The 26,780-nt window shown below is 49.7% G+C and overlaps 2 protein-coding genes across 6 annotated transcripts; one reads left to right on the top strand and one right to left on the bottom strand.

Moving 5' to 3' along the window:
• Positions 1-3,153: 3,153 nt before the first annotated feature.
• CRYBB1 (crystallin beta B1) lies at positions 3,154-16,171 on the bottom strand. Of its 5 annotated transcripts, none has more exons than XM_004283777.4 (6): positions 15,985-16,171; positions 14,124-14,311; positions 12,240-12,358; positions 8,364-8,496; positions 5,342-5,484; positions 3,154-3,419 (listed from the first exon to the last, which is right to left on the bottom strand). In XM_004283777.4, exons 2-6 carry the CDS (start codon positions 14,271-14,273, stop codon positions 3,236-3,238), a joined length of 729 nt encoding a protein of 242 aa, XP_004283825.1. In that variant the 5' UTR covers positions 14,274-14,311; positions 15,985-16,171; the 3' UTR covers positions 3,154-3,235. The 5 variants fall into 5 exon arrangements, with proteins under 5 accessions (XP_004283825.1, XP_033268703.1, XP_033268705.1 ...); XM_033412812.2 differs by having other exon boundaries at positions 14,124-14,304; XM_033412814.2 differs by having other exon boundaries at positions 14,124-14,292.
• Positions 13,846-26,181, top strand: CRYBA4 (crystallin beta A4). The gene is made up of 6 exons (XM_033412816.2): positions 13,846-13,975; positions 20,539-20,589; positions 21,244-21,362; positions 22,255-22,396; positions 24,260-24,402; positions 25,990-26,181. The coding sequence occupies exons 1-6, from the start codon at positions 13,964-13,966 to the stop codon at positions 26,135-26,137; spliced, it is 615 nt and encodes a 204-aa protein (XP_033268707.1). The 5' UTR covers positions 13,846-13,963; the 3' UTR covers positions 26,138-26,181.
• The last annotated feature ends 599 nt before the right edge of the window (positions 26,182-26,780 follow it).

Genomic DNA, 26,780 nt, shown 5'->3' with positions numbered 1-26,780 from the left:
CCTCCGGTCACTGTGGGTGCGAGATGATGTTCCATAACCAAGATGCTTTATTTTCCCAAAGGCCTGAGACTCAAAGATTCATGAGCTGAGATCTAGCGTGGAAACATGGTGATGTCCCAGCTTGCCCAGGCATTGCATCCTGAAGCCAGCGTTTACAGCAAAACTCACGCAGAATCAAAACAGCGCTGAGAAGCCCCCGAGAAGGCTGTGGGCACCACGGCCACTCAATCAAGTCCAGCTCTACTGCTATCCTCCAGCATCGTACCCATCATCACTTCTGCTGAGCACCTGATGAAGTCGAAACTGAAAGTTTCTGTTTTGAGGCAAATATGTGACATATTTAAGCTCTGAAATTCTGTTCCAGGTGGGGAGATGCTCACATTTCAAGAGACGTTTTGGAACCAGGACCCACGGAAGGAACAATAGGCTTATAACTCTCATGTCACACTCCTGGCCCTTTTAGATGTTCTTTTCTTTTACTTGTTTCTTTTTATCTTTGTTACTTATTTTTGCTTGTAATTTTTATTTGTTCTCTGTTTTCTATTACCGTGTTTTATTTATTCATAAATTCAGTAGCAAAAGTTACATAAATGTATGGATAAAACAAATTAAATATAAAATAATTGCTTTGTTATTTTCTTCCAAGTTATGTTGGTTTGTTTTGCCAAGTGTGTATATTGTTTCAGCAATGCTAATGTGCATATTTTTTATATAACACCTGTGAGAAAATAAGGACATCAACAGCTTTGAGTTGAAAGCAATCTGGAAGGTCTAGACTATGAATGCAAAAAACTTAAGGACTCACTTCATTGATGGATGTCTATTGTGTTTTTCTTTTTTTAAATATTTATTTATTTATTTATGGCTGCATTGGGTCTTAGTTGTGGCGCATGGGCTCTTCGTTGTGGCGCACGGGCTCCAGAGTGCGTGGGCTTTGTAGTTGTGACACGTGGGCTCAGAAGTTGCGGCGTGCAGGCCCTGCGGCATGTGGGATCTTACTTCCCAGACCAGGGATCGAACCCGCGTCCCCTGCTTTGGAAGGCAGATTCTTAACCACTGGACCACCAGGGAAGTCCCCTATTGTGTTTTTCTTTTATAGGACTCACAAGATTGACACACTGAAAAAGTTATGTCTAAATAAGTTTAAAATAGTTCTTTCAATAAGGACGAAATAAAAATTCTAAGTGATCAGAAAGCAGCTGTGTTATATTTGAATGGATAGTAATTCTCTTTTTCTTTCTCAAATCATAAAATCATGGGGCATCTTGCCATCGATGAAGTCTTAGCATTGAAGAAATGTGAAAGTTGGTTTTGTGTGATTCCACCACAGTAGAATTTTAGAGCTGCCCTCACACACCTTAGGAATCGAGGATGGGAATCTATGTAGCCTGACACCAGAATCAGAGAATAGTGGACACTTAGACATAAATTACAGAATCTTGGAGAATCACAGAACTTTGGAACCATAGAATCCCAGCATCAGAATCTTGAGGCTGGATGGACATTGGAGCTGTCATTTTACAGATGAGAAGAATAAGTCCCCGGGAATGGAAGTGATTTGCCCAACACTTGGTAGCTTCTAGCAGTAGAGCAGGGCTGACACCCATATCTCCTGATTCCTACCCAGGAATCCTATCTTCTGGTCCAAGACAAGACAGCCTGTCTTCTAACACAAGATGCTGGTCAAACTGGAGAGTGGATGTTGGGAGAACTAGGGTGGGAAGAAGATGGAAAATGCATGTCTCAGAACGTAAGATCGGAGGTGGTGCTTCAACTTTGAAGCTCAGCAAAACCACGGAGCGGGGTGTCATGAGGCCCCACTTTTCTTTCCGGCTTCCTCTTCTGCCACACTTAGCATTCCCTTCCCACCCCTGACATCCATCCACACAACCACCAAACTACTCCTCCCACCTTAATAAGCTTGGACCCACCACAAGCTCTCTCAGCCTCTGTGCCTTTGCGCATGTTGCTCCACGGCTGCCGAGTACAGCTGTGCAGGTTGGGCACTGCACAAGGGTACCATAATGACATCGTAGACATCACAGATTTATTCCAATACTTTCTGGCAGATGGCCGTCAAATGTCCTGAGGAAGTAGCATCTTTTTATCATTTGCACAAAGGTGCCATATGGGGTAGCAGGGACCATACTGTTTGCTCTGCCTGGGATGTCATCTCCCTCATTCGCCACCAGGCAAGCTCCTAGTCCATCCTTCAAGACCCCCTTCAAATATCCCCTCCTCCAGGAAGGTATCCATGGCAACAGCTCCCCTAGGCTTTCTGCATAGATTAATGGTTAATAACATCAATCAATGCTACTTGTTGACTCAGGAGTCAATACTGCCTGATGGAGATTTCCAGAGCAGGGCATGTGCCATTTGTAGCAGGAGAGATGATTCTAGGTGGAACTTGGACCCAGGATTAAATAACACTAAATCAGATACAAGGAAATAAGCCTCTTTTTACTCTTCTTTGATTAAATCAGGGAGAAACATGTCAGTTTGGGCAAGCGTGTCTTTCAGACCTCTCTCTGACGCTTGCTAATCACCCATTTTGTCAAAGAGCAAGCGGGATGCAGGCTAAAACCTTCAGCAAGCGGTGGTGTCTGCTGAGAATTCAATACTTGGCCTTTTTAAATTGTATTTACTTATATGACTGCTTTCTATCTATACCATATGATGCCTGTTTTCCACAACCTGTAGTGTTATCAAATTTTACTTACAAGTCAGTGCATTTAAGCACACAATATTATTTATTTAAATAAATATATTAAGTAACTAACAAAACAGGTGGTAAGCAGAGAAGGCAAAAATCAGGAGAGTGGTACCTGAAGGAGTAGAATTTGAAAACACAGATTTGTTTAAGAGCGTGGCTCTGGAACCAGACTGCCTGGGTTCAGATTTTGACTTGACACCTGTGTGACCTTGGGCAAGTCACTTTCCCTCTCTGAGCCTCAATGTCCTCACTTTTTAAATAGGAATAATTATATAATACTGGCCTCCTAGAGTAGTCCAAAAGATACACTAAGAGAATGTAAAGAACTTAGCAGTGCTCACTGTTTTGATTATTATTATAATTATCAAGACAGAGGAAGTCACATGCCAGCAATGACAGGGGACCTTGAGGCATCCATCTGTTCACAGACCCAGGAGACATTTTGGCTTCAGGAACTTTTATTTGCATGGGGAAGATGAGCCTCTGGAAGGGTGGGTCACGAGAGAAGAGTGGTGTGTAGACTCACTTGGGGGGCTCAGCGGCCAGCACAGGGAAGCAGCCTTCACGGTGCCACTGTCTGTCACGCAGGCGGCGCACAGCCTGCATCTGTGGCTGGAAGGCTCCCCACTCATTCCAGTGCCGGAAGTCACCAGGCTCCAGGAGGTACTGGTACCCGCGGTAGCCAGGATACTGATAGCCGACCCAGCTGGTAGGAAAGCAAGGACAGCATGGAGATGGCTAGCCTCACTACCTGGCACTTGGACCCCCACCTTGACCAGTCAGTTCTCCATCCATCCATCCATCCCTGCAGTCTGCTCTCCATCCCTCACCTGTGAGGGTTTGGACTTGGGTTCACCGGGGCCTCCTCTGTCCTGGCTTTGCCCCTTCCTGCTGGCTTCCTGCTGGCTTTGGCCAGTGATCTCACCTCTCTGACAGATCTCAGTTTTCTCCTCTAGAAAGTGGGGATGGTCATGGGAGCTGGTTTATTAGGGTGTTTGGGGGCCAAATGGGAAAATGCATCTAAATTACTTACTAAGTGGGTTACATGTACATGGTAGGGAGATTAATACACATCCCACTGAAAGTGGTGACCCAGAGCTCAGAGAACAGGATTAAAGGTAGTGAAGATAGGGCTTGGGGACTGGTTAGCAATGAGGCAGATAAGAAGGGGGAGCTTTGTTTCAAAAAATGGTTTCCTTTGTATGAAAGTGAATTTGCGTGTAGCGGTTGGGATCACACATTCTGGTATCGGATATAATCGGTTCAAATCCTAGCTCTGCCATTTACTAGGTAGATGACTTATCAGAACACCAGCTTGCTATCTATGAAGTGGGCGTGATGACATACCTGCCTCATTGGTGTGTTGTAAAGACTCAATAACTATTCATTGAAGGTAGTTAGTGCAGTGCTTGGTCCACAGTAAGCAATTAATACCAGTTATTATCCATGATTGATTTCTAATTCTGTCCTTGCCTCTGCAGGGAGGGTTTTTCCAGGCCTCTCCCAGAGCCCCTGCCCATCTTTCAAAGTCTGATTTAAGTTCCAGCCTTGCCAGATAAGTCTCGGACCCACCGTCCACTCCAACACACATACCCCGGTCCCAGAAACCTTCCTTCCTCCTCTGACCTCCTGTGGGGACCATCTCTTACCTATTATTGTCGGACATCATCTCACAGGTGTACTGACATCTCCCTGCTAGACTGAGTAAGGCCCCTGAAGGCAGGAACTGGCCCTTCTTCATCTCTGCCTCCCCCAGTGTGCTGAGCACAGAGCCTGGCTCACAGGCAATGTTTAGTAAATTTCAGATTGCTTGAATGCAGGGATACTGGGTTTCAGGGAAGGAGAAAATAGCAAGAAAAAGGTCAGAGCCCTGACGGTGTTACAGGAGCTCAGAAAGAGTCTGGGGTGGAGAGGTAGACACCTTACATTTGCCTAGAGGAGACCAGGGGTGTCTGGCATGGTTGTTTGGAGGCAGGGGCATCGATAAAGTGACCTCCTTCGGGTATCCGGCCCTTCCCTGTGTTCTCATGGACATGGGGACATGGGGCTCTGTTTTGAAAGCTTCAAATCCTGAGAGCTCAGAGCAGAAGTCCTTCGGAATAAGGAGTCTGCTGAGCCCATTGTATAGATGGCAACACTGAGTCACAGAGAGGGCATGTGGCTCACCCAGGTGCCACAGTGCATCAGTGATGGGGTTAAGGACCTTTCATTACACAGTCTCACCTCTCAGATGTCATTCTACTCATGTCCCTAGAGGCTACAATTTCCCTGAATATTCCCTTTCCCTAGACACATCCAGACTCGTCTACTCACGTCAACTCTGCCCCTTGCACTTAATTATTCCTCCAACCCAAATACAGAGTTAGAAGCCCCTATTCGCTCCATCTTCCCACTTTTTAGAACAACTTGCTAGGTCTGTTTACATTGACATGTAGTTCGTCAACAAATGACTCCACTCCCCAGAGGGATGAAACTCTCTTTGTGGAATCCCAGCCACTGGCACAGAGAGAATTTAGGAGGAGCCGGGGCCTTTCCTGTATGTCTGATGTCACATCCTGTAAGGGAAACGGCGTCCGAATCTGTCTGAGCTTGAAGCAGGGGATGAGGGCCCACAGGAGGGATTCTTACGTTCCGCTGGCGACCTTCACGCTGCCCACGCGGTCACAGAAGCCGTAGACCCAGAGACTGGGCACATCGTCCTCCTGAATCTCCATGGTGTTGCCCTTGAAGTTGGCACCTTCAAACAGGCAGAGCTTGTGCGCCTGGGCGTCCTGGGGAAGGAGAGACTGGGTCAGGGCTGTGAAGTATGAATGGGGCAAAGAGAAGTGACTTCGCAGGGCCTTCTGGGTGTGGAAAGAGAGAGCGGAGTCTGCTCAGGCCACCATGGGACTCGCCCAGGATTGCAGTTGTCCAGCCTCAAAGAGCCCTCCTCATCTGGGAAAAGGGAGTGTCAGCCTCTACTTCCTGGAGTTAATCCATACAGAGCACTTAGCACGATGTCTGGCATACATACACCAAGTGCTCCAAGCAAATTTATTATTTTTATTATGATGATCAGGGATGCAGAGGCTCAGAGAAGTCAAGGTTCTTGATCAATGTCACACAGCCAGCGAAGGGTAGAACCTTCCAGAGAAGCATTTCATTCTTCCCATCCCATCTTGCACCCTGTTCCCTTCCACTCCCTCTGCTGCAGCCACAGTGGCCCTATTTTAGTTCCTTGGTCCCACCCACTCCATCTTCATTCCAGGAACTCTGCCCTGCCTGTTCCCTGGGAGACTGTTCAAATGGCTGACTCAGTTCCCATCCTTTGCAAGCTGTCTCTCCTGATCACCCCTGACCACTCCCACCCCCTCTTCCCCAACATCAGAGCTCCGGTTTCCTCTTCCCCTCTCCTAGCACACTGCATGGCCCCCGTGCAGCACGTGCAACAGTTGTTTGCCATTACAGATTCATTTTTGTGATGAGGTTTTCAGTAGATACCTCCCACGAGGGCAGGGACCTTGCCTGTCCGAAGCACAGCTGCACACCCAGAGCCTACGACACAGCCTGGCAGAAACACATCAATGTGTTTGTGGTTGAATGAATGACTGTAGGTGGAAGATGGTTGAGATAGAGATCCCTCTAACTTCCCAGGAGAGAGGGCTGGAAAGGAGTCAGGGAACCAGCTGGCAGGGAGTTGGAGCCACTCAGGTATGAGAGAAGATGGGCCACGTTAGGATGGTGACAGGGATACAGAGGAGGAATTAGACCAGTGGCTCTCAGCCCTGGCTACCCAGGGACTACCTAGGAGGCATGAAAAGATATCAGTGCCTGTGACTTAGCCCCAGAGATGTGGACTTAATTGGTCTGGGGTGGGGTCCAGGCATTGGGAATTTTTTCTTTGTTTTAAAATTTTACTTTTATTAGAGTATAGCTGATTTACAATGTTGTGTTAATTTCAGGTATTCAGTTATACATACATATATTCACTCTTTTTTAGATTCTTTTCTCATATAGGTTATCACAGAATATTGGGTAGAGTTCCCTGTGCTATACAGTAGGTCCCCGTCAGTCATCTATCTTATATGCAGAAGTGTGCATGTGTTCATCCCAAGCTCCTCATTTTTCCCTCCCGCTCGGGGATTTTTTTCTAATAATATATTTTATTTAAGAAAATGTGTCTAAATTATGATGATTTCAATATGTAGCCAACATGGCAATATTAATGAGGTATTTTACATTCTTATTCTCCTTTTTTACTATGTATTCAAAGCCTGGCATGTCTGTTGCACACCTCCATTCAGACTAGCCAAGATTCAAGTGTTTAATACCCATATATGGCTATTATATTGGACAGCAAGGTTCTAGAAGCTACTGGAAATGCCCTAGCTGATCGCTCTTCCAAACAAGGTCCGTTGACATAGACCGCCTTATAAGGACCATTGACGGAGAGATTTCTACGAATTCTTACGAAGAGTCCATTATTAAGGCTGATAAGGTTCTAGAAGCTACTGGAAATGCCCTAGCTGATGGCTCTTCCAAACAAGGTCCGTTGACATAGACCGCCTTATAAGGACCATTGACGGAGAGATTTCTACGAATTCTTACAAAGAGTCCATTATTAAGGCTGATAATTCAGCCTCAATTTGAGAAAAACACTAGGAATGATCGGAATGGATAATGCATTAAGGTACGTTTGGTGATGCCAAAACAGCTGGCTGTGCGCACATGATAGCCTCAAAAGGACATGCATGAAAACTCTTCATGGGGCTTCCCCGGTGGTGCAGTGGTTGAGAGTCCGCCTGCCGATGCAGGGGACGCGGGTTCGTGCCCCGGTCCGGGAGGATCCCACATGCCGCGGAGCGGCTGGGCCCGTGAGCCATGGCCGCTGAGCCTGCATGTCCGGAGCCTGTGCTCCGCAACGGGAGAGGCCACAACAGTGAGAGGCCCGCGTACCGCAAAAAAAAAAAAAACTCTTCACGAAAATTCCCATCTCAGATGGCAAAAGTTGGTTACCATCAGACACTAACATTGGTGAGTGAAGATGTGGCTGGTTCATGAATCATCATCAACATAATTCTAGAAGAAACTTGTGATTGGCTTGGAGATAACTCCACCTATTTTGGCTTTGAGTCTTGAAGTTATGCTACTTACTTTAGTTAAACATTATAAAGGGGCTAATTCAGTATATAGTCTTATCATCAGGATAAGGTGCCTTTCATGGTGCCTTTCTACAATATCCCTATTACACAAGCTTCAACCTGCATGTCTGATGATTTGGATGGACCTTGGGATTTTTCGAAGCTCCCCAGGAGTGCCTAATGTGCAGTCAGCAATTAGAAACATTCCACAAAGAGAGTCAAGGAAGACAACAACTGAGAGGTTCAGTCCACTCTTGACAGCAGCAGAGAAGGAAAAAACTAGGTTCCATTGGCCCTGGGCTCCTAGTAGGAGCTGGACACACGATGAGTGTATCAGGGATGCCTTATGAATTGTTGAGCACAAGAGCCATTGCCCTTGGACAACTCAGAGGTCGCTGCGCCTCCCTGCCCACCATTCCTTCTTTATTTTTCTTGCTCACCTGACTCCTTTGCTCTCCTGGCCATCAGACCTCACGCTTGCTCCTGCCCTGCCGCACTAATCCCCCAGGCCCGGTACAGGAGCCACTCACCATCCTGATGGGCCGGAAGGACATGAGCCGGTCGCTGCGGTAGCTGCTGGACCACGTGTCCCATCGTGGGTACTCGCCCTTCTCCAGGATGAACATCTCCCCCCGGAAGTTGGACTGCTCAAAGGCAACCCAGCTGGACATGAGAGAGATGGGGAGGGCGGGGAGAGTCAGGAGGGGCAAAGGCAGAGAGGAGAGGAATCCTTAGCAGAAGCCCCTCCCACCACTTGCCTTCCGATCTTCCCCTTGCAAGGCAGCCCCAAGGCCGGTGGGTTTGATCCCAGGCTATGCCACTGACTGGCTGTGTGACCACAGGAAGTGCTTCACTTCTCTGAGCCTCGGTTTCCTCATCTAATACGCCTATTTTCTTGAAGTTGGTGAAGGATTAAATGAGACAATGTGTGTAATGATACGACCAAAACGTTTCCCCAGATGTAGGATTTACATATAATTTAAGTATTATAAGGACTTGGGAGAAATAACACACAAGAAGACATTTTTTAAAAAATGGATTCCAGCTAGGAGAAAGTCTTTGTTGGATACTAATGTGTCTTTAACACTTATTAATCTCTCTTTGTAGCAAAGGAAGAACAGGCCACCAGCCCAGAGCCTTGAGCAGGCTATTATACTGTGTTCATTGTATAAATTTGTTTACGGATACCTTTTACTTATAGCAGATGATATCAGCTGTCCATTTGTAAAAGTGATGCAAAGGTTCTTTTGATATATGTTTACTTGGGTCAAAAAAGGGTCATTTAAAATGAAATATATTAAATAAATAATAGTCCTGGAGGTATGGGGGTAGGGAAAAATTGATACAGGTGCTTGAATCACCTGTATTTTTGGTAAAGACCGGCCTGGCATACAGAAGACAGTAATCGGTATGAGGGCAGTGGGAGGGAAACGATAGTAATATTCACCTCTCAGATACCTATGAGAATTAAATGTGATTGCACATATGCAGGTGTTCAGTTCTCTAAAAGGACTAACTAAGCTTGATGTCAGATGGGGGCTTTCTCAGTGCGGCCTGATTGAGAATGGCAGTGAGCTTGTGTTAGAGGGACCAGGGATTCTGGGGGAGATAAGATGAAACCCATTTCATAGATGAGAAGGCTGAGACTAAGGAGCCTCTCGAACTTTGCCCTCTATGTGTTCAGGAGTTCTGAGGGAACATGAGAGGGCTGAGGGGTCACTGACATTAGTCTTATCTCCCTGGGGGCTGCTGGGACCTTCCTCTACCCAGAAGGAGATGCGGCAGATGGAGGAGGGATGGGCTACCACCACAGACTGAAACAGAATGTGTCCCAGGAGCCTCAAGTCTTGTCTGAGGAATGCGCCAACCCACACTGGAGTGACAGAATTGAAGATGCAGACTGATTCTTCCAGAATAGAGGTGAATCTGCCTCAGTCCTCCCTAGTCTAGAGTAGAGGAGAAGCGGGAGGGAGGGAGGGAGGAAGGAAGGAAGCTAGAAGGAAGGAAGGAAGGAAGGAAGGGAGGGAGGGAGGGAGGGAGGGAGGGAGGTTAAATGGATAAGTAGATAAGTGGATGGACAGGTGGATGGACAGGTGGATAGAAGGGTAGATGGCTGGATCTATGGATGAGTGTATTGATGGATGGATGCATGATGGAGAATGGATGGATGGAGGGAGGGGTAAATAGAGGGATAAAGAAATGGGTGGAGAATGAATGGACAGATGGATGGATGGGTGGATGGGAAGGGAGCCTTGGAAGGTGGTGCCTTGTAGGAGTTAAGAACACAGACTTTGGAAACAGATGGACCTGAGTTCTAATCCCAGTTCATCATTTATTTTCTGTATGACTTTCGGCAAGTCACTTAAGCTCATTAAGCCTCCGAAAAGGAGAAGAAATGATTGCACCTACCGTGTCAGGAGGTTATGAGAGTTTAAAAGAGAAAGCATAATCAGTAATATCTTTCATGACTAAAGAAGAAGGGAAGCTGCTGGAGATCTGAGCTTATGGAAAGACAGACACTGATGTGGTCCTGCCACCCTGCCACCCTCCCCCAAAACTGTCTTATTCAGGAGTCATAATGCCCAGTGAGGACCTGTTACATGAGTGAGGAATTGTCAATATTTATTTTAGTGCCTTTTCTCATCTCCTACGGTTCATTTGAGTCTTATAAGCAAGGAGAGAGGTAGGGCAGAAATCTGAATTCCCAGATATGGAAACTGAGGCTCAGAGGGGCTAAGTCACTGGTCTAAAGTCACATGATGGTGTCAGGTGTCAGTTGAGGCCTCCTAGGTTTCAGGCAGGCATGCCTCCCCTCCCCAACTATGTGAGGGCACACCTCTCCTCCCCTCCCCCTGCCCACCTCATCCCCTCATTTTTTTTTTTTCCACCACTGTTTTTCCCATGACTCTGCTGGTCCTGACACAGAGCCAGGGCCCTGGAACACAGGATCTTTTCTCTCCCATCAGGTGCAGTCCCAGAGCACACACCAAAGACCAGCCACATCTTTGCTTGAGGAGAGGTGCTCTGGGTTTGAGTCACAGACAATGAAAAAAGCCTGCAAACCCAAACTGGCCACATCCGGCAGCTTCTGCCCCCAGCTGGGCAGTCTGAGGGTGGGGCTGAGGTTACCAGCCTACCCTGGCCCAGGGTGACTTGGCTAAACTCACAGGGCAACAGGGTGGGTAAATAATCCTCTGCCACCTGCCATGTTTGGGCACCGCCAAAGTGCCAGGCCCATGCTGCGTTATCACCTGCAGACCTTAGAATAATCCAGTGGAGGGTAGTGAGGACCATTACTCTGCCCATTTCAGAGATGAGGAAACTGAGGCTTGGACGCTGAACAAGGCAAACAGGGGAGCTGGGACTCAAACCCAGACCTGCCTGACCTCAAAGCTTATCTCTGCCCTTTGTATGCTGGGTGTACCGGCTGATCACACTCCTTGAGGGCTTTTTTGCTGGAGAGACAAGAGGCAAGGGGGCCCTGTGGGTCTCATCCGGGGGCTGGCCCTGCACCCTGAGCTTAGTGCACAGGGGCTGAAGTTGGTGCAGCCACTATGTCCAAGGGACAATGATTCTTGTATTATATGGGGGTCACTAAGGCCCAGAGAAGCCCAGAGAGTGAGGGGCAGGCTGTGGAGCATGGTGACTAAAGCGCTAGAGATGAAACTGATCAACCTGAGTTGAACCCAGGGTCTACCACTTACCACTAGGTGACTTTGGCCAAGGGACTTAACCTCTCTGAGCCTCGGTTTCCTCATCTGTCAAATGGGAATAAGAATCGCCCCTACCTCATACAGCACTGTAGGATCATCTAGGTAAAGCCCTCAGTCAGTGCCTGGCACGAATGGGTACTCAACAGATGCTTAGTATTACCTTTAAGGCTGCTTGATGCCCAGAAGAGGGGACAGCTAATGGACACCTGGCTCTTTGGCTTCCTCCTGCTATCAGTGATGGGCAGGGTTCCTTCTATAGCAGAAAAAACATCTCTCTAGAGCCTGGAATCATGACTTACTGTCAGTGTGACCTTATGTTAATCAAATCACCTCTCAGAGTCTCGGTTTCCTCACCTGTAAAATGGGAAGGAGAATCATACCTCTCTTTCCTCCCTCTTGGGTTTGAAAGAAGTACTGGAAATAATATACAGTTGGCCCCAGTACCCATGCATCCAACATCTGCGGATACGGAGGTTCGGCTGTACTACGGGGACTTGAGCATCCGAGGATTTTGGTATCCACTGCGTATCCTGGAACCAATCCACCTCGGATACTGAAGGATAACTGTATGTGTCTCTAATAGCATGGTGATAGGCATGGAGTGGAGCGGGTGGCCAGTAAATGGCAGCTACGGTCGTTTTCTTATTACTTTACTAGGGCTGTGGGAGTGCCCTTCCACTGCCCAACACTCACGGTCCTGAGACGACAATGAGGCTGCGCACTCGGTCGAAGCCGCGGTCTCCCAGGTTCAAGCACTCCCCGGAGAATTCCACCCGCCGGCCCTGGAAGTTCTCCTGCTCAAAGACCACCAGCTGCAGGAGAGAAGCCCCCATGTCAAGGGGGCAGAGTGAGCAGGGAGAGGCTCCAGGTCAAATATGCATTAAGTACCTATGTAAATAAGAGCAGGCTGTGCCCAGATCACATGAGAGCTTGCCATGAGCCAAGATCTGTGAACTTAATATCTGTACCATCTTTAGGAACTGATGGATCTTCCTTCCAGGCCATTATCTGTGCTCTTTCTCCTGTCTGGGATGCCTTCTTTGTCACATATCCCCATCCTGGAGCTCATGTCCCCTGTTCTGTCCTAGGCTCAGATGTCACCTCCTCCAGGAAGCCCTCCCTGATACCCTCTCCTTGGGTGAGCTTGGTTGAGTGCCCCCCCCCCCACTGTGCTCATCCCATCAGCAGCACAAGTAACACACTACACAGTCACTGCTGCTTTGCTTCTGGGTATCTCTCACCCCTCTCCCCTTTCACTCAACCCTTCCAAAGACCAACGGGGTGGATCCATTTCTTTATCTCCAAGCCCCAGCCCCTGCCACAGAGCTGATGCTCAGGAAACATTCACCAGTCTACCCAACAAACCATAGGGGAGGCCAGAAGCAGGGGCCCCTGTGTAAACGTGGGCTAATCCCCTCCTCTCACTAAGCATCCAATTTTGGTTTTTATCTGTTTGTTGTCCCAAGTTGGGAAAACGCTGCTATTCACTTGGACCAAGGCAAGTGGATGCCTTCTCTTGAGCCTCAGTTTCCAGCTATAAAAGGGAAAGAGGTTCACATACCCTTGACCCAGCCCTTCCACTCCTACACTTATCTGCCCAAGAGAAACTCTTGCAGGTGACGTGGCTGAGAACACCCTGACCAAGCCGTTCACGACAGCAAAGCTACCAATCACCCAGGAGTGACGGTCACACTCTGAAACATCACACAGCAACCAAAACGAATGACCTACAGCAGTGCACAACAGTATCAGTGACTATTAGAAATCTCATAGGAAGAAAAAACAAAAATCCAGAAAGATTACATATGGTACATTTCAGTAAGTTAAAAACAAATAAAATACACATATATACTTTTAAAGGAACAATGCATCAAAGTACATAAAAAAGCAAGCAAGCAGATGATGGACGGGGTAAGGATGGCAGTAGCCTCGCGTAGGGGAGGAAGGAGGTGGGCTCGCCGGACGGTGGGGGGCGGGTAGGCGGCTGGAGAGGTGGGAACGGAGTGGGGCGGGAACACTTTGAAGTTAGATTGAGGATGTTTACCAAGTCCTGGCTTTTCACACAAGTGGTGGGTTTGCAGGTGCGTGTTGTATTATTAAAAATTAAATTGAAATTAACCATTAAATAAGCGACTACATAAATAAAATCTGGCCAGGGGTGGACTGCATGACAGCCTGTCATGAACCAAGGGTGGTGAAATGACCCAGTTCTGTGCACCCGAGGTTGAAACCCAACCCAACCCAATCCGAAGGGACCGGATGCCTCGCTTTCCAGGAGCCCTTTCAGCCTGACCGACCGCTTGGAACACTTTTCAAGAGGGTCTGAGGCCGGCCTTCTGCCCTGGAGGACCTCCTGGGACAGCCGTTTCCTGCTGCTAAGCCAGCCCGCTTTCTCTCCTTCTCCATCTGTTTCTTGCATGCGACAAACTGTAAGCAGGTGCAAGCCGGTTGCGCAGACTGGCGGGGAGGGGAGCGGAGGAGAGGGAGGAAGAGGGAGGAAGAGGGAGGGGAGGGGTAAGGGGAGGAGGGAGAGGAAGCGCGGGGTGGAGCCCAGCCACCCCGCCCCCAGGTCCTCACCTTGTAGCTCCCGGGAGGCAGGTCCCCTTTGGCAGCGGGCACCCGCTGGGCTGGGGCCTGGGCGGGGCCGGAGCCCGGGGCTGAGCCCTTCCCATCAGTCCCTGGGTTCACCGCAGCTGTTGCCGAGGCCTTGGCCGCTGGCTGAGACATGGTTCCCAGCTGCAAAAGTCTGTAAAGAACCCTTCGGCCTGGGTTCAGTCAGGGATGGCGCCCCCAAGCTGCCTCCCTGGCTCTCATCCCCCATCACCCTGTGTGCTCAGCCTTCTCTGAATTCATCTAGTCTTTCTCCTTCTAAAACAGAAGCCTGAATGTTTTCTGTCCCCATCTCCCTTTGCCGTCAAGGATTTCCTGTCTGGGGACCACTCATCCCTGTTATGCTTTTCTCCAGGCCTCAGACCCTGCCGGTACCTCCACCAAGCCGTGTCCTCGCTGTCCCCCTGCTGTGTCCTTCCTCTGCACCCCCGGAGTCACCTATCAATCATGCTTCTTGGCTTGGGCAACCTCAACTTGCCTCAGCAGATTCATAACAAGAAGTCCCGTTTGGGAACGCCTAAGGGAGGCCAGGCTCTGTTACATTCATGAATGAACACATCCGTCCCTCACCGTAACCTCTTATCTCCTCTGAGCAATCTGAGGCTGGTGGGGGTGGTGGGGGTGGTGGGATGACCTGCCCAAGGCCACATAGCTACTAAGTGGTAGGACTCCAATTTCAGGGCAAGCACCCAGCAACTGGGCTTTGCCATTTACTTGTTCGGATTGATTCATCCTTCCATCCCCAGCACCTGGCTCAGCGCCTGGCCCACAGGAGATGCTCAATTAACATCTGTTCAGAGATTGCATGAATGCATGTTCCTCTCTCCTTTCCCAGTCAAACTGCTGCCTCTGGTACTGCCTGGGAACGGGTGTGTGGGTGCAGACACAGGCCTGGGACTGGGGCGTAAAGGAGGCTCCAGGAGGACGTGTTTGGCCCATGGCAGGGTTCTAAAAGGAGGCTGTGGCTGTGTAGGCGTTGGGTGGAGAGGACTTTGGTCAATTCCAGTGGTTCCTCATTACTTTGGGGTCACGGATGCCTTTGAGTGTTTGAAGAACGCCTTGTCCTTGTCCCCAGGGGAAAAAAATGCCCCCTTTAATTTTGGAGACAATTTCCAGGGGGCTCCAGGACCCCCTGAGGGCGCAGATCATCAAGACCCTCTGGCAGTGGATTCCTGAACACTTTCTGTAAGAAAGAGCTGGTTGGGGCAAGCAGATCCCTCCCTGCATCTCCCCTGAGAAAGACTGCGGTGACTCTGGGGTGCTCTGCCCACGATGGGCAAGGCCACACATCTGGGCCACATCTGTGGCTTCCAGGCGCTTGCTTACCCCCACCCTGACCCCGGCCAAGTCAGTCTATGAATCAACATTCCCCTCGTATGGTAGCTGGGTTCCTTGCTTTCTGGACATGTGCTCATCCCTTCAATATTCTCTCTCTCCTCTCCCCCCCCACCCCCGCCTCCTCCCTTTCCCCTCCCCCTCCCTCTTGCTGCCTTCCTGTTTATTTCTGTTTTTACTTCTCTCTCTGCCTATGCTTCTGTCTTTCTGTTTCTCTCCCCAGTATCTTGCTCTCTTTATACCTCTGCATCTCTCTCTCTATCTGTTCTTTGTCTTTCTTCTCTTTCTTTTCCTCCCTCCCTCTCTTCCTCTCTCTGCCTGTCTCTATTTTTATCTTTTCTCTCTCTCTTTCTCTCTCTCTCTGCCTTTCTCCTGATTACCCCGTCTCCCTGACTCTTTTCTGTCCCTGATCTCTCTGCCTCCCCCTCTCTCTGCCTCTGTTCTGTCCCCTCCCCTCCCCTGGGGCTTTTAGCTGTGGTGGGTCCCCTCTTACCTGGGGCCCTGCTACTTCCTGCTGGAGGGCAGGCAGGAGGGCAGGCTGGTGCAGTGGGTGACGAGGGCCCGACCCCCCATTTTATAGTCTGGCAGACACCAGACCCTGTGGTCTGTGGCACAAAGGGGGAGCTGGCTCAGCAGGCCCCAGGCAGAGAGTCAGGGGCCTCAGAGGCCTGACCCTGCCGGGTTCCTGCAAAGGGCAGCACTTCCCATTGTGAGCCCGGCAGGCACAGCAGAAACCCTGGCCAGTAGCCACATCGCTTCGCCTCTGCCCAGCCCCTGCCCGGGTGCCGCTCTCACAAACCCCAGCCGGGGCTGGGCCCACAGGGTCCCCGCTGGCTGCCAATCCTGGGGCAGGGAAAAGGGGAGCCCCCAGAAGGTAGGGGACCTGGGTTTGAGTCCAGGCTCAGCCACTCTGCACTGTGTGGCATTTGGCAAGTCTCTATCCCTCAGGGCCTCCGTGTCTGCAGTTATCAGTGGCGCAGGTGTCCCTGTGGGGTGCTGCACAGGAAAGAAGGGGCCGTGAGTAGCGCTAAACGCATCACCGCTGCCTCTGGTCAGGTCCCAGGACAACCCACCTTATTTGGCACTTTCATTGTACCCACTTGGCAGATGAGCAAAACTAGGGTCCAGAGAGGTCAGAGTCAGGAACTGGCCCGGGTAAGGGGGAGCTTGGGAAACCAGGTTGCGAGAGAGAAACAGGGAGACAGATTGGGAGAAGTGGAGAGCGACAGAGAAAGAGAGATGATGGAGATGGACCTACAGAGGGGCAGGTGGACGGTGATGGGGAGAGAGACAGACAGAGAGAGACGGATGTCAGGTTGAGGCCCGGGTGGAACAATGGACTTCAACAAGGTCACACAGGGCGAACTCATAGTAGAGCCAGGGCTGGAGGGACCCAGGGGCGCTGCTGGGCCAGACCAGCCTGCAGTCTGACTCCCCGGCCCCAGGTGGGGGGGGGCGGGGAGAGGGGATTCTGCATAGGTTTTTGCTTCTTCTATGGGGGTCCAGGAACCCAGATTCCCCGCGGAGCCCAGCTGCGCCTGGAGGTCACTGTGGCCTGGGGCCAGCTCTGCCTTGTGCCTTTCCACCCCCGCCTCACTTCCTGGCCTCCCCCTCAGCCTTTCATCCTGGGCCAAGGCCTGGGAAGGGGCCAGCGACCGCAGGATGGGGCAGCCACTGTAATGGGGGCCAAGATGCCTGTGGTAGGGGCCACCCACAGGTCTGGGTTTCAGGGTCAAGATGTCTGGGGCAGTTCCATGATCCCTGTGGCAATGGGCTGCCAGCCAACCAGTGAGGGCAGAGGTAGGGGGTGCACGGCGCCATGCTGGATGGCTCCACGGGGAGCATCTGACTGACGTGGCTCCTATAATCCTCATTATGATGGTGGGGACCCTGAGATCAATCTTCTTTGCAGATGAGGAAACCGAGGCAAGTCCCTTTCCCGTCTCTCAGCCTGTTTCCTCATCTGTAAAATGGAATTAGGACTCACATCTATTTTTTTTTAAGTCTTTTTTTTTGATGTGGACCATTTTTTAAAAAGTCTTTATTGAATTTGTTACAATATTGCTTCTGTTTTATTTATTTATTTGTTCATTTTGGTTTTTGGCCACAAGGCATGTCGGATCTTAGTTCCCCAGTCAGGGATCGAACCCACACCCCCTGCATTGGAAGGCGAAGTCTGAACCTCGGGACCACCAGGGAAGTCCCAGTCACATCCTTTTAACTCCTGAACCCAAGCTCTTAAAAACGACGCCCTCCTGTATTTAAGGGTAATCATGTTCCCCAGCTTTAGTGAAATATAAATGACACACAACATAGTGTAAGTGTAAGGTGTGCCACATGTTGATCTGATACATTTGCAAATTGCAAAATGATTGCTACCTCCATCCCATCACATAGTTACTATTTATTTTGTTGTTGGGAAACATGTAAGATCTGCTCTCTAAGCAACATTCAAGTATACGATACGTATTAGCTGTAATCACCATGTTGTACATTAGGTCCCCAAACTTGTTATTCTTATAACTGGAAGTTTATACCCTTTGAGCACCATCTCCCTGTTTCCCCCACCTCCCAGCCCCTGGCAGCCACCATTTTACTCTCCACTTCTCTGACTTTGTCTTTTTAAGATGCCATATGTAAGTGAAATCATAGAGTATTTGTCTTTCTCTGTCTGATTTATTTCACTTAGCACAATGCCCTCAAGGTCTATCCATGCTGTCACAAATGGCAGGATGTCCTTCTTTTTCAAGGCTGAATAATATTCCATTTTATCTATATACCACCTCTTCTTTATCCACTCATCCACTGATGGATAATTAGGTTATTTTCACTTCTTGACTATTGTGAATAATGCTGTAACATGGGAGTGCAGATGTGTCCATAGTAATTTTTTTTTATTAGCAATGATGATGGAGACACATGACGAATGTTATGTCCCAGGCGAAGTTCCGGAACAGCAAGTGCTGTTCATGTGTAATTCACACTTACCCTCACAATACCCCTATCTCTTAGGTTAAACCCAATTTACTTTGTTATACCCATTTTACATATGAGGAAACTGAGGCTCAGAGAGATTAAGTAACATACTCAAGGTTACCGAGCCAACAAGAGTGGGACACAACCCTGAGCAGTCTGGCTACAGAGCCTACATTCTTAGCCTTTAATCTTCATGGCAAACTAATATTAAAGTTATGCTTTTTTTTTTTTTTTTTTTTTTTTTTTTTGCGGTATGCAGGCCTCCTACTGTTGTGGCCTCTCCCATTGCAGAGCACAGGCTCCGGACGCGCAGGTTCAGCGGCCATGGCTCACTCTGCGGCATGTGGGATCTTCCCGGACCGGGCCACGAACCCGTGTCCCCTGCATTGGCAGGCGGACTCTCAACCACTGCGCCACCAGGGAAGCCCTAAAGTTATGCGTTTGATAGGGCTACCTTTAACCCTCTCAGGAGGGAACTAATATTGCCATTTTAGATGCCATGAGCTGACCTAGGACATCCTCCAGGTCACCCAGAGCGATCTGGTTTCCAGCCATGCTCTTTCCCATGCTGTGAAAGCCCCCTCTTAGGCCAACTCAGAGGGTGGGAGTGTGGGGAGAGGGCACACAAAGCGAATTCTACAAACCCTGGATATTCAGCAGGTGTGGTACAGTTTGCAAAGCATGTTCACACCCACCAGCTCCTTCATTCTGCCCACAGAGCCCTCTGGACTCCTCTCTGAGCTTTGTGGGCCCTGGAGGCCCTGGCCCAGCCACCTTTCCTGCCTGTGTCCCTCTGCTCTCCTTCAGGGTCCCTGAACTCCAGCACCATCAGGCCACCAGCCCCATATTCCTACCTCTACAGCTTTGCCCAGCAAAAGCGTTTCCTTCCATCTCACTTTGTACAAATCCTCCTCACCCTTCAGAGCCTAGTTTCAATGCCACCTCCACCATGAAGCCTACCCTGATTGCTCCCACTGGAAGAGGAAGGGACCTGGGAGGGGGAAACGTATAGGCATTTGTTGAATGTCTGTTCCAGGCATGTTACACAATCTCACACCAGTCCTGTGATATAGTTTATTCTTGTCCCATTTTCCAGGAAGAAATAGGGGAAACGACCTGCCCCAGGTTGGACGAGGAAGGACGAGGTTTTTAGACTCTGTGTCTACCGCTTGTTATCCTTCTCCAGTCAGGAGTCCCATGGAGCTGATTAAGGCGGACCTTCCTCCTCTTGCCTTCTTCATGGGTAATCCCTGAGTGGGAGCAACCTGACCTTTCCCTCCCAGCCGAAGCCAGTGCTGCTGACACCTCTCTATTGGAGTTCCAGCCAGGGCTGGCTTTTGTTCCCGTTGCTCGCTTGCTGAGTCAGGGCTCTGTGCCCCAGGGGCCCTCTCTCCTCCCTGCCTATAAGAGCCTGACCTCCGCTGGTGCCAGGTCTGGCATGTTCTCTGGGTCCATCTCGGTAAGTCCCAGGCTCGGAGAAGGAGTGGGATCTGAGCTCTGGGTGAGCATCCTGGGAGGGAGGGGAGCCCAGGTCCCCAATCCTGGGGACATCACTGTGCCATCCTGAATGCCATCCTCATCCTAACCGAGGCATCCTAACTAGGACCCAGACATCAAGACCAGTACCTGCAACCCCCATTTGAAACCAGAATTATTCCTGCAATCCTGTCGCCTCAGCTTCCACTATTAGAGTTCCCTTTTTGGGTCAGATGCTGTCTTTGGGAGGCTATCTTAAGCTGAGCACCTTGGTTCTTGCCTGGGGTGAAACATCCGCCCACCAGCAGCTACAGAAAATTTCCCATAGTGAGCAGATAAAACAATACAGAGCAGGGCTTAGAGGAATGGGACCCAGAATGGGTACATTTTGAGATAGCGGTAGGATGGAAGAAAAGCAGATGGTATTGGTCACAGACGGAAAGGGTAGGAGAGGGACAGGCCGAAGCCACACTTTGGCCCCAACCTCAGGCACATCTGGACCCCATCTGGAGCCCAATCAGCCCAAACTAGACTTCAGCCTCAAGGAGGGGAGCAGAGTCAGGGCAGAAGCGTATCACGTTCTTCTCTTGTGTAGGAAACAAGCAACATGTCTCTGCAGTGCACCAAGTCAGCGGGACACTGGAAGGTAGGAAGAGGCATGGGAAGGGGGCGATGTCTGGGAAGTGGGAGGGCACAGGTCGAACCCAGATCCTGGGGACCACCGCCCCCACCTTCATTGAATCCCCACCTCACCCCTGGCGGGCGGTATGAGGGCCCATTTCACAGAGGATGCAATCAAGGCTCCAAGAGGGAGAGGGATTTGCCCAAGTTCACACACTGGGGTCTTGATTTGAACTTGTGTCTTATGGTCCCAAATTCAACCGTCTCTCTGGCAGAGATGGCAAACTGGTGATGGCACATAGTCTCTGGGCATGATTTCTTTGACTTCCTCTGTGTTAAAAAAGAGAAGAAAAAAAAACCCCAACCTTTGAGTTTGTCATCAGCCTTTGAAAACATGGAAGGTCCACAGAAAAGTCCAGATATAGGGGTTGTCTTGGGAAATTTAACAGTTGGTTGCATTATCATGTGGCAACAGTAGGCGGCGCTGAGCAGATGCCACCCACTTCCACAGGGCCTATGCTCCTGGGTCCTCAGCCCTCACGCTCCTTTCCTGGCCCCTGGAGGCATGTGAGTTTGCAATCCCTGCTTTACCTGATCTGCCCCACCCTGAGTCCTGGGGTGAAGCCCTAACCGTTCGCGGGACTCTGATGCGCGTCTCCACCTTTTCTCTCCGGCATAGATCGTGGTGTGGGATGAGGAGGGCTTCCAAGGCCGGCGGCATGAGTTCACAGCTGAGTGCCCCAGTGTGCTGGAGCTTGGTTTTGAGACTGTGCGATCTTTGAAAGTGCTGAGTGGAGCGTGAGTCCAGGGGGATTGGAATCGGGGTGGGGGAGACAGGAAGTGATCTAGAGAGGGGTGCTGGGACTTTTAGATGTCCTAGTTGTTATCTTCCCAGGCTCTAACTGTACCGGTGTGCCTTCCTTGGGTCTGAGATGCTGGGGAGTGTGCTGGATGGCAGTGTAAGGTCGTGCAGGTTGTGCACTGCTCAAATGTAAGGGGCGCCATTCACACAGAGCCTTCCCACTGGATGAGGCAGCCCTGCGGGGGCAGACCTTTAAAACCCAGTGTTGCATCTGAAATGTCCCTCTTAGGCACAAATCAAAAGCCAATATCACTCACCAAAAGTAGAAGGTAACTATAACTAAATATAGTAAAAAAAATAATAATAATACTAGCATTCTGTAATTGAACATTGTTGCCTGACTGAGGCTCTGAGCATGAGATATGTTTTGTTAAGAGAGAGAGAGAGAGTCATGAGATGGCCAAGGCTTAAGTCAGCATGTGGTCAAGCCTCATCTACATGGTCTACAGGGACAACTACCTGCAAGAGTGCCAGCTACCTGCACGGAGCCGGTCCCCTACCTACAGTACGCGCAGCGAGGCAGTGGGCTACTAGGTCTAGATTGGACTCCTCCATGTCAACAGGCTGGATGTTTGGGGCCGGGTAGTTCTGTGCCGGGGGGCTGTCCTGTGCCTTGGAGGACGTTTAGCAGCATCTCTGGCCTCTACTCACTAAACGCCAGCGGCAAAACCCTCTGCTCCCTCCTCCCAGCACGAGGACCAAAAATGCCTGCAGACATTGTTACATGCCTCCTTGGGGGACAGAGTCACCCCTGCGTGACCACCACTGGTCTAGAACTCAGGGTGGGGGGCCTCTTAACCTCTTGCACTCTCTACCCTCTGTCCGCAGGTGGGTGGGTTTTGAGCACGCCGGTTTCCAAGGGCAGCAGTATGTGCTGGAGCGGGGTGAGTACCCGTCCTGGGATGCCTGGAGTGGCAACACGTCCTACCCCGCCGAGAGGCTCACCTCCTTCCGGCCCGTGGCCTGCGCTGTGAGTCCTGCCACTGCCTGAGCCTGGGGTGGCCTGAGCCCCTCCAGTGGGGGTTTGGGAACCAGATGTCCCAGAGTTCAAATTCTCATGTCACTGATTCAAGTCGTGTGAGGTGGCGGTCCCTCCCCTGGGCCTCAGTCTCTTCATCTTGAAATGGGGCCATAGTACCTATGTTGTGGGGTAAAAGGATGTATGTAGAGCATCTGGACAGAGCCCTCCACAAACGTTCTGCCCATGGCAACTTTGGTTATAATATGAGCTCCTCCGTGTTCTGTGTCCTTCTTTTCATGACTGAGGGACAGTGGGAGAGTCTGGGTGCCAGAGGTGGCAGGGCAAGTGAGGAAGAAGCGTTCTATTTCTTGTTCCTAATTCATTATCAGTGTTCTTGATTTTATATTTTTGCTACTGTTTACAGAGTATGGGTGGAGGTGGGCATTATTACTCCCATCTTACAGATGAAAAAACTGAGGCTTGGAAAGGTGTGCTTTTTTTCCTTCAAAAACAACTTTTATGGATTTTAAACCACACGGCACACATATTTATCACTTAAAGTTCAGGGGAAAACCTGATATGGCCGAATAAGAAAATAAAAGTCACTTATACCCACACCTCTGAGACAAAAGCTCACTGTTATCAGTGCTGGAGATTTCCTTGGTCTTATATGCTACCCACAGATTATATCCGCAGTGTTGATATCAGTATCTATGTCTAGATCTGTATATCCATCTATATCTATATATCTATACACGCGTATCACTCGGTTATAAAAGTTGAATCATAACGAACCTAAAGTTTGGAAACCAGCTTTTCTCCCTCTGCAAGTATATCACAATCACTCTCCCAGATGATTAAATCTCACCTGTGGCATCATTTTCCATAGCGCCCTAGTATATCATTTGGTGAATGTTCATTTGTTTCACAAACGGCCCAGGCGTTGCGCCAATGCAGGGACTCGGAAGGACTCTCACAGATGCAATCCCTACCTTTACCCAGTTTACAACTTCTGGTTTCATTTCGTTCTCAAAACAATCCTGAAAAGCAGATGTGGTTAGTTTCATTTTAGAGATGCGGAAACAGGCTCAGAAATGCTGTGTGACGTGTTTTTGTTTGTTTTTTTTAAATAAATTTATTTATTTATTTTTGGCTGCGTTGGGTCTTTGTCGCTGCACGCGGGCTTTCTCTAGTTGCGGCAAACGGGGGCTGCTCTTCGTTGCGGTGCGCGGGCTTCTCATTGCGGTGGCTTCTCTTGTTGCAGACCACGGGCTCTAGGCGCGCGGGCTTCAGTAGTTGTGGCACGTGGGCTCAGTAGTTGTGGCGCACGGGCTTAGTTGCTCCGCGGCATGTGGGATCCTCCCGGACCAGGGCTCGAACCCGTGTCCCCTGAATTGGCAGGAGGATTCTTAACCACTGCACCACCAGGGAAGTCCCCATACTTTTTTTCTTTAGATGATTAAGCTTAGTCAGCTGCTAAGTGGAGAGTCAGGATTTGAACCCAGATCTCCACACCCTTCTCTTAACCGTAGTGCAATATGCCAGTGTACCTGATCCTCTGTTACCGGGTATTCAGGTTGTTTTTTCTCTTCCCTTCCCCCTTCCCTTCCCTCCCCCGCCCCCTCCTGTTATCCACAAGGCTTCTTTTCTCCTTGATTATCTTCTTTGTGTAAATTTCTGAAACAGGAATTTCTGGAAGGACAAGCAGTACACCTCTTGTCAGGTTTCTGGTGCCTGTTGCCTTACTGTCCTTCCGGAAAGTTTCAAGGAAGGCTGATTTTGGAGACAAGAACAGGGGTGTAGGGGCCAGCAGAGGCTCCTGGCTTTCCGACTGAGGACCTGATGCTCTGACTCTGTTCCCTGTACCTGCAGAACCACCGCGACTCGAGGCTGACCATCTTTGAGCAAGAGAACTTCCTGGGCAAGAAAGGAGAGCTGAGCGATGACTACCCCTCCCTCCAGGCCATGGGCTGGGATGGCAATGAAGTGGGCTCCTTCCATGTCAACTCGGGGGCGTAAGTGGATGCAAGGCTCTGCTCGGCAGGGACAGAGAGGATGTTGAGAGGGGTGGGGGCACCTCCTGTGAAAACTATGCTGGGGACTTTGGGGATCTGACGCCCACATTCCAGAGGAGGATACTGAGGCACAGGGAGCTATCAGGCAAAATTTCTGGGATTGCAAGTAGTGGACACCCAGATCACACTGATATTGAGCTCAAAGGTTATTTATTGGCCCCTATAACTAGCTTCAGGCACAGCTGGATCCAGCTGCGACAGTAGGGCTGTGTCTTTCTCCCCCTCTTGCTCTGCCTGCCTCAGTGTGGCTATATTCTTAGGCAAGCTCCTCTCATGTGAAGATAAGATGGCAGCTTCATCCTTATATTCCAGCCAGCCCCAGTGATTCCACGAAAGTTTCCAGGAAAGGCTCTCATTGGTCCAGCTTGGGTCACAGGTTCAACTCTAAACCAATCACCATGCCCACAGGAATGGGGTGCTCTGGTTGGCTAGACCTGGTCACGTGCTCATTGCTAGAGTGAGGATTTTCCCACATTGACTGAGGCGGGTGGATGTGACAGGGTCTGTCACCAGAAGAGGAGACGATGGATGGCCAGGAGTAAACAAACAGATGTGGGTTAAGCAACTTGCTCCAACAGCAAGTTATCCAACAGCAGGTAGGTAACTGAATCCAGCTTCAAGCCCAGGACTCACTGACCCTTCCCACCCTTTTCACCCAGGGGATGGCTGAGGTGTGAGATCCTCAGTTATATAGGATATGAGAGTCACCTTCGGAGGTACCCCTTGGCTCCTGGCCGGCAGGGGCAAAGGTGGGAGGTAGGGTTACTTTATTTTTTTAGTTTTCTCGGGAAGCACCAGAGGATCTTGTTTCAGAGTAGGATGGACCTCTTGTGCTTCCTGAGTCCACTTCCCTCTTACAGAAAGGGAAAGGGAAGCTCAGAAAAGGAGACACCAATCCTTATCTAGTCCTGAACAATGCAGGGGTCGATGAATTGAAAGAATAGCCTTTTCCTTGGAGGTACCCCTGAATAAGGCAGGAGGGGGAAAAAATAAGACTCCCCACTTCTTTCTCCCTCCACCCATCCCTCTGTCCTTTCCTTCCTTCCTTCCTCCCTCCCTCCCTTTCTTCATCAAATATTTATTGAGCTCCTCTGTGCTGGGTATCATGTTAGGCACTAGATAATGATGAACCAGCACACACACCCCTACAACCCAGGAGCTTCCTGTTGGCAGAGGAGCCTGACATTTTTACAAATCATCTGTTAATTACCTAATTACATGAGTGCTACAAAGGTTCAATAGGGGACTGTCAGACCGCCCTGATGAAGTGATGACTGAGCTGAGACCTGAAGGATAAATCCAACTTAACCAGGCAAAGAAGGGTTGGAATGGTGTTACTGGCAGAGGGAACAGCGTGATCAAAAGGACCCAGTGGTGGGGAGAGCAGGGCACATTCTGGGCAGGAATGCCAGGGAAGGAAGTCCAGGATGGCTGGAGTGTGTTTGCAGCATGGGGTCCCCTTGTCCCTGTCTTAATCACTATGCCGGTGCCACTTCAGGGTAACAGTCTGCCTCTTCCCTTTTCCAGCTGGGTTGGCTCCCAGTTTCCTGGCTACCGAGGTTTTCAGTATGTGCTGGAGTGTGATCACCACTCAGGCGACTACAAGCATTTCCGGGAGTGGGGCTCTCATGCCCAGACCTTCCAGGTGCAGAGCATCCGAAGGATCCAGCAGTGAGCAGGGGGTCCAGCGCTGAGCAGTGAGCATATGCTTGTCTGGAACAGACGAGCTTTGGAGGCTGTTACATGCTCTCTCCTCTGCCTCCCCCTGTAACCCGTACGACCCCAGCACCCATGTGGGCAAGTCCATGCACAGTCAGCACGAAAAACTAAAAGTAATTAAAAAAAAAAAAGTCTAGGGTTAGCCTGTGGTTTTCAATTTTATTAATCCCTTCAAAGAACCAACTTTTAGCTTTGTTGATTCTTCTCTACCATTTGTGTTTTATTTTACTGAGCTTTGCTCTCATCCTTAACATTTCCTTTCTTCTATTTACTTTGGGTTTACTTTATTCTTCTTTTTTCCAGCTTTTAAAGGTAGACTCTTGGGTCATTAATTTGGGCCCCTCTTTTCTTTCCCCCCAATAGAGCCGTTGAGAGCTATAAATTTCCCTGCAAGTACTACATTAGCTGCTTCCCAGAAATTTTGATTTGATGTGTTTCCATTATCATTCAGTTTGATATTTTCTAGTCTCCCTTGATTTTTTTCTCTGACCCATGGGTTAAAGGTGTGGTATATAAATATTTATTTTCTAGATATTTTATTGGGATTTTCTAGATAGTTTACTGTCATTGATTTGTTATTCAAGTCCATTGTGGTCAGA

Source organism: Orcinus orca, chromosome 15, assembly GCF_937001465.1.
Source record: "Orcinus orca chromosome 15, mOrcOrc1.1, whole genome shotgun sequence".
NCBI classification, from domain to species: domain Eukaryota; kingdom Metazoa; phylum Chordata; class Mammalia; order Artiodactyla; family Delphinidae; genus Orcinus; species Orcinus orca.
Note: the sequence above shows the minus strand (reverse complement) of the source record. Positions and strands in the feature narration are given on the sequence as shown.

Excerpts from the sequence above, each read along its gene's own strand:
- CRYBA4 (XM_033412816.2), top strand. Across the intron at positions 21,363-22,254 it reads TTGAAAGTGCTGAGTGGAGC|GTGGGTGGGTTTTGAGCACG; the intron begins GTGAGTCCAGGG and ends CTCTGTCCGCAG. Across the intron at positions 24,403-25,989 it reads TTCCATGTCAACTCGGGGGC|CTGGGTTGGCTCCCAGTTTC; the intron begins GTAAGTGGATGC and ends TCCCTTTTCCAG.
- CRYBB1 (XM_004283777.4), bottom strand. The coding sequence starts at position 14,273 with ATGTCTCAGCCAGCGGCCAAGGCCTCGGCAACAGCTGCGGTGAACCCA. Across the intron at positions 12,359-14,123 it reads TGCCTCCCGGGAGCTACAAG|CTGGTGGTCTTTGAGCAGGA; the intron begins GTGAGGACCTGG and ends TCTCTCCTGCAG. Across the intron at positions 8,497-12,239 it reads CTCATTGTCGTCTCAGGACC|CTGGGTTGCCTTTGAGCAGT; the intron begins GTGAGTGTTGGG and ends TCTCATGTCCAG.